This window comes from Eimeria acervulina, genomic scaffold, assembly GCF_000499425.1.
Source record: "Eimeria acervulina Houghton genomic scaffold, Eah_scaff567, whole genome shotgun sequence".
NCBI lineage: Eukaryota > Apicomplexa > Conoidasida > Eucoccidiorida > Eimeriidae > Eimeria > Eimeria acervulina.
Genome location: NW_013549723.1, coordinates 1 through 7,500, shown reverse-complemented (window position 1 = coordinate 7,500; position 7,500 = coordinate 1). Strand labels below are relative to the sequence as shown.

General features: G+C 41.0%; 1 protein-coding gene across 1 annotated transcript; it reads right to left on the bottom strand.

Moving 5' to 3' along the window:
• Positions 1–7,352: 7,352 nt before the first annotated feature.
• EAH_00042990 (hypothetical protein) lies at positions 7,353–7,458 on the bottom strand (the record flags this gene model as incomplete). Its single annotated transcript, XM_013395019.1, has 1 exon — positions 7,353–7,458. A coding segment is annotated over one exon (106 nt), but the record flags the coding sequence as incomplete, so codon positions are not given.
• Positions 7,459–7,500: the final 42 nt, after the last annotated feature.

Genomic DNA, 7,500 nt, shown 5'->3' with positions numbered 1-7,500 from the left:
GACATAAACCCTAAATATTATGCGCATAAACCTAGAGGAAGCAGAAACGACTCCTGCCTCTCAAACCCTACACCCTAAACCCTAAACCCTAAGCCACAGCCCATAAACCCCTAGTATTTAAGCCCCCCACAAACAGGTTTCTGAAAAGAGGATGCAGCAGCATCATTTGCTGCAGCATCAGCGGCTGGTAGCAGGTGCAGCAGCAGCAGGCGCAGCATCAACTGCTGCTGCAGCAGCAGCAAGTGCAGCAGGAGCAGCAGGCATTTGATGTTTGTATGCTGCTTAGGGCTTCCTCCCGCGACGTCGCTATAAAACAAGCCTCATACAAACCCATTGCTGCTGCTGCTGCTGTTGCTGTTGCTGCTGCTGCTGTTGCTGCTGTTGCTGCTGCTGCAGCTGCTGCAGTTGCTGCTGCTGACGAGACGGTGTTCATGCAGCAGGAACTCCTTGTTGCTGCTGTTTTTCTTGGTGTGTATTTTGCTGCTGCTGTCCCTTTTGTTTGTGCCCCTTTTGTTTTTGCTGCTGCTGCTTCTGCTGCTGCTGCTGCTGCTGCTGCTGCTGCTGCTGGTGGTCTTGAGGCATAGGTAATAGCTCAAAAAGTACAGTGTCAGGAGGATCTACAGGGGTGCCGGGCTGAAGGTTTTCATAGAAATGAGAGAGCTGATAAATATATTTAGGAGGTGTATGTAACTTATTAAAAAGTTTGTCCATAGCTGTAGGTAAAAAGGGTGATAAGAAGTGTGCTAAGATGTACATACACTCTAAACACAGACGAATATCTTCATTTCTTTTGTTAACATCTTCACAAGACCAAGGTGCAGCATCAGTAAGATATTTATTAACTGCACGTACAGCTGTCATGATATGAGTAAGAGCATCTCTAGGAGACAGATTATTGAAGGCAGCAGCAACAGCAGCATGAAGATGAAGCAAAACAAACGGCGGAGATATAGGATGTATAGACTGTTTATTTTCGTCTCTTTTAGCAGGAATACACCCCGCACAGAACTTGTGAATTAAGCCTAATAACCTTTGAAGTAGATTTCCGATAGTATTAACAAGATCTGTGTTATGCATTTGTACAGCAGCAGATAAACTAAACCTTAAATCATGTCCGTTTGGTGCTTCTTTTAAGAAGAAGAATCGGAGTGTATCTGCATCGAGAGTATTTAAAGCACATGCAGGCGATATAACATTTCCTAGGCTTTTACTCATCTTATCTCCTGTACCGCTTAATATAAAGCCGTGCGCATACACCCGAGAAGGTAAACAAACACCTGCTGACATTAATATACACGGCCATATCACACAATGAAACCATATTATATCTTTTCCGATTATGTGAATGCAACGACTAAACATCGAAGAGTCAAACCGCAACTCTTCTCCTTCTATACTCGGTGATAAACCTAAACACATATACATACATATATATATACATGTATATAATATATATATATATATTTATATATATATTATATATATAGTATATAAATATATGGATATATGTGTATATATATGTATAGAGGTATATATAGGTATATTATATATATATATGTATATATATGTATATATATATAGATACATATATATATATGTATATATGTATATATGTATATATATATATATATATATCTGTATACAAAAATATACATTTATAGATATACGCATCAATCAGTGTGCAGCAACAGCAGCAGCAGCACAAGCAACAGCACAAGCAACAGCAGCACGAGCAGCAGCAGCACAAGCAGCACAAGCAACAGCACAAGCAACAGCAACAACAGCACAAGCAGCAGCAGCACAAGCAGCAGCAGCAGCAGCAGCAGCAGCACAAGCAGCAGGAGGAGGAAGAATAAGGGCTTGCCTGTTAAGTAGTTCGCTAGCGCATCGAACCAGACATACATAACATGCTTTTCGTCTCCAGGTACCCGTACACCCCAGCTAAACGTAGATCTAGAGCAACTTAAATCTTGAAGAGGCTCCTGTAACCTCTTTAATATTTCTCTTCGTTTCTCTGCCGGCCCTATAAACTCAGGATGTTTATTTATATGCTCTATTAAACGATCTTGATATCTGCTCACACAATTCAAACACACAAATCCAAATGCTCTAGGGTTTAGGGTTTAGGGTTTAGGGTTTAGGGTTTACGGGTTGAGGGAAAGAGACACCCAAATAACTCATATCCTTTATAGTAATTGTATTATACAAATATATATATATATATATATTTATATAATTAGTTTATATATTTATATATATATATATATATAATTAGTTTATATATATATATATATATTAACATACTTATTCACATATTTATGTATATACAGTAATATGCATATTATATAATAGTATATAATTATAACATATAATATAATAATATATAAAATAACACAACATAACATAATATAAAACATAATATAATATATATAATATATATATGTATATAACATAACATATATAATATAATATTATATTATAATAGATTATATTACTTGCTCATCCTGAAGAAGTAGCTTTCTTCTTGCATTTGGACGAGAGGCTGTTGAGTAGTAGGGTCAACGAAGTTGAGCAGAAGAGCTTCTTTATCGGTGACGAAGGTCTCTTCTTTGACGTTGTACCAGCCCTTATAATTGCTGCGATAGATATCACCTTTAGCAGCACATCTAGTCCACAGCCAAGTGCATACTTGTTTATGTTTGCTGCTAGATGTCCTAATAAATATATCATTTGTTATATTTAACTTCTTTAATAACTCTACAAACTCTTCTTGTACTTTATCTACAAACTCCTGTGCCGATACACCCCGTTTCTCTGCTGTCTCTGCTATTTTTAGACCATGTTCGTCGCTTCCTGTACAAAATAATACTTTTAATCCGGCTAATCTATTATAACGCGCTAAACAATCTGCTATTATATACTCATATGCATGCCCTATATGAGGAGAGCCGTTAGTATAAGCTATTGCTGTTGTTATATAATAAGGGGCTCCTATTGCTGCTGTTGTTGCTGCTGCTGATGATGATGATGATGCTGCTGTTAATGATGATGGTGCGACTTTTGCTGCTGCTTGTGCTGCTGCTTCTGCTGCTGCTGCTGATGCAGCAGTTGCTGCTGCTGCTGCTGTGCAGGCAGATAGACAGCGACGAGTTAGCAGCATGGGGCCTTCTGGGGGAGGGACTGCTGCTGCTGCTGCAGCAAAAGCAGCAGCAAATCGTTGATGAGTTGCTGCTGCAGCACTACCTAGATGTGGGAAGTCAGCAGCAAACACTGAAGATAAAAGCTGACAGACAGAAACACCGCTAAAGACAAGCGAAGCAAAAAGCAGCAAATCGCTCAGTGAGGGGCCCAACCCAGACAATCCTTCTCCTTCTGTTGCACCTGCAGCAGCAGCAGCAGCAACAGCAGCAACAGCAGCAGCAGCAGCAGCAGTAGCAGTAGCACACAAAAAAGAAGTTTGGTGCGCGTCGCAAAAGAAGAAGAAGAGGAAAGAAAGATTTATTTTAGGGTTTAGGGTTTAGAGGTAGAGTAAGTGCTAGGGTTTAGGGTTTAGGGTTTAGGGTTTAGGGTTTATACCGTAGTGCGCATCGAGCTCTTCTAACAGACGCAAAATTTTATGTCTGTCAGCACTTAAAAGGATAGGCTGAGCTTTAAACAAAACAAAGTTTATCCACTGCTGCTCCCTCCAATATGCAGCTTCTGCTGCTGCTGCTGCTGCTGCTGCTGTTGTTGCTGCTGTTGCTGCTGTTCCTTTTGCTGCTGCTGCTGCTTCAGGAGGAAGACAGCCTGGCAGCAGTTCTTTCGCGAGTTGTTTGTTTGCTGCAAGTAAATAAAAACAAATTGGATATATGCCTCCTACTGCTGCTGGTGCAGCAGCAGCAGCAGCAGCAGCAGCAGCAGGAGCAGCAGAAGCAGCTGCTGCTGCAGCAGGAGCAGCACAGAGCAAGAAAGGAGGGGTTGAAGGGGATGTTGCTGCAGCAAAAGAAAAAGAATAATCAAATACTTCTGTCTCTATTTTTAATAAATGACAGACAGACAAAACACTAAAACCCCCTACGCCTGAAGGATCCAGATACACCCGAAATGCGGCGTTAACCCCAGGGGTTGAACTGCCTATCATCTTCAAAAACCCTAAACCCTAAACCCTAAACCCTAAACCCTAAACCCTAAACCCTAAACCCTAAACCCTTGGTGTAAAAAGAAAGAAAAAGAAACAACACCCACACCCCACTCGTTGGGTAGAAAACTCAACAAACCTCTGCACGCCGCGCATGCAAACCCTAAACCCTAAACCCTAAACCCTTCAGTACAAATTAACTCAAACATAAATATATATATACACTCTTCAAAAGAAGTTATAAACAAACCCTAAACCCTAAACCCTCATAAACAGGCGCAGCCCCAAACCTGGGGCCTCGCTGTCGGAGCATGCACAAAGCAAAACACTTCACACAAACCTTAAAACCTTAAAACCCTAAACCCTAAACCCTAAACCCTAAACCCTAAAAACCTTTAAACTAGTAAGAAATAAATCTAAAAGATAACACAGCACTCTCTGCCTTTAGGTATTTTATTTGCTGCTACTCGACTGCCGTGCACTGATGAAGGATTTAGGGTTTAGGGTTTAGGGTTTAGGGTTTAGGGTTTGGGGTCTGTTTTAGTTGGATTGAACCCAGTTCATACAAGGCTGCACATAATCTATAATATTTTTCTTTCTGCATGCACAGGTGTTTCTATAGAGACAACTGCAGCAGCAGCAGCAGCAACTGCATCAACAGCAGCAGCAGTAGAACCAGTAGCAGCAGCAGCAGCAGCAGCAGCAGCAGCAGGAACACAAGAGGAGACAGGAGACACGAACTGTCTCTTCAGTCTCCCGTCCCTCTCTCCTTAGGTCTTAGGATGTTGCGCACGGTTGTCTATAAACCCTTGTCTTTAGGGTTTAGCAGCTAGCCTCTCCACTAAACCCTAAACCCTAGGGTTTAGGGTTTAGGGTTTAGGGTTTAGGGTTTATGGATCCTAAGCAGTCTTTCGTAAGATTTGGGGTGTATAGGGAGGTATAATATACTATGTTTGGGGTGTATAGGAAGGTATGATATGTATATATAATATGCAGAGTGTATATTAGAGCAAATAAAAGATATATTTGAGGTGTATAAAGAGTTAGAAGAGGTTCTGAATATTATAACAGCCAAAGTAAAGAGAAACAATTTGTTTGTGTGGTGTATACGCACCTGCATGCGTTTATAAATTTTATTATAATATATTGAGATATCTATACACCTGCATGTCTTTATATAATAGTATTATAATATACTGAGATGCCTATACACCTAAATAATATCTTTATATGCATAAATATACTTCTTCTAACCTCCCCACGGGGTGTACATACACCCCAAAGGTAGATAAGAAGGCAGCAACAATTCAAAGAAAGACTCAAAAGATAATCGGCTTAATTCGTCGTCCCCCTCTCCACTCGGCATCGGACCCCACACCTGCGCATACACCCCAAATAAAATTATATGTTTATATATATATATATATATTTATATTTGTTGTTTATATATTTATATATATAGTTTATATATATATAAACTGTTATATATATATATATATATACATATATATGCATATACACCTCAAATTAACATATAAACTATATATATATCTCGCATTAACTAATTAAATGCATATATATATATATACCCCAAATTAACTAAGTAAGTGGAGTATAATATATATATATATATACATATATATATATATACATGTATATAAATAACTAAGTGCATATACACCTCAACGTACAGACAAACCAACTGCATATGCACCTCACGCACACGGGTGGGCTGCCTATACACCCCAAGCAAATAAACAAGCTGCCTATACACCCCAAGCAAATAAACAAGCTGCCTATACACCGTAGATGCCCTCTCAGCATCCCTCTGTCTGTCTCCTCTCTTTCAACTGTCTCTATTTGATTTTTTGCTTTCTTCTGGCTGTCTATACACCCCAAGGGCTGTTAGGGTGTCTCCGCAGCAAACAAAACAACAAAAACTTCACGCTGTTCAAACAATTAACTTGGTGCAACAAAACGAAATACGCATCAACATTCTTCTTCTCTTCTATACTACAACCAGCTAGCTACCTATCCGGCTAGCTAGTTAGCTAGCTAGTTAGCTAGCTAGCTAACTAACTAACTAGTTAGTTAGCGACTAGCTAGCTAGGTGCCTAGCCACATAGCTAGCTAGCTAGCTAACTAGTTGGTTAGCGACTAGCTAGCTAGGTGCCTAGCCACATAGCTAGCTAGCTAGCTAGCAAGCTACCCATACAGCTAGCTAGCTAGCTAGCTAGCTAGCTAGCTAGCTGTGTCTTACTGCAAGAGCTCGTTGTAAGATGAATTCATTCGAACAAATTTTATGCCTCGGGACGTCAGATATGCGAGCGCGAATATCACGCCACTGCAGCAGCCGCTTCTGCAGCAGCAGCAGCAGCAGCAGCAGCAGCAGCAGCAATAGCAACAGCAGCAGCAGCAGCAGCGGATAGGGTTTAGGGTTTAGGCTGTAGTATTTACGATTTAGGAAAATGTTGAAGAGGGCTCCAATTGACGGGTCAGAGGTTAGGGTTTCTGGGATTTTAGGGTTTAGGGTTTAGGGTTTAGGGTTTAGGGTTTAGGGTTTAGGGTTTAGGGTTTACAACGACATGGAAGAGGGCTCCGACTGGGGCAACGCTTGCGGTGCTGAGTATTTCTGCAGCCTCTGCTTCAAGTCTGTACTGAGGGAAGTTATAAACTTTTAAGCATGCTTCTTGTGTCTGCCTATACACCTCAGCGAGCATAGCGATCCCTCCCTGCGCAGCAGCAGCAGCAGCAGCAACAGCAGCAGCAGCAGCAGCAGCAGATGTATTCGTTTATCTTCATTCGCTCCTCTTTAATGCAAACCATCTGATGTCTCTCTCTCTCTCTCTTTGTCTCTCTGCCTGCATTCTTCTTTCAATGCCTTCATCACCGTTTAGGGTTTAGGGTTTAGGGTTTAGGGTTTTTGACTGACAGTCTTCGGGGTGCATCCGTCCGGCTGCTTGGCGGTCTCAAAGGAGCAGAGATCATTTCTGCATCCTCACACTCCCACCAAAGGGTTTAGGGTTTAGGGTTTAGGGTTTAGGGTTTAGGGTTTAGGGTTTAGGGTTATCCCTTCCTCCGATGCATGTTGTGTTTATCTCCTAAAGTGTATTTTCTTCTTCTCTTTCTGGCGTTGTTTGTTTCGTCTCGTCGGTTTTATTTGACTAATTAGGGTTTAGGGTTTAGGGTTTAGGGTTTAGGGTTTAGGGTTTAGGGTTTAGGGTTTAGGGTTTGTTTACGGGCTTGCAGAGGCTGCGAGTCTGTTGTAGAGACAGAGTGAAAGATAAGGAAGGAAATGAATTTCCTTCACCAATGCAGATATTACCCGAGGGCTTAAAGGCCTAATCACAAACCCTAAACCCTAAACCCTAAACCCTAAACCG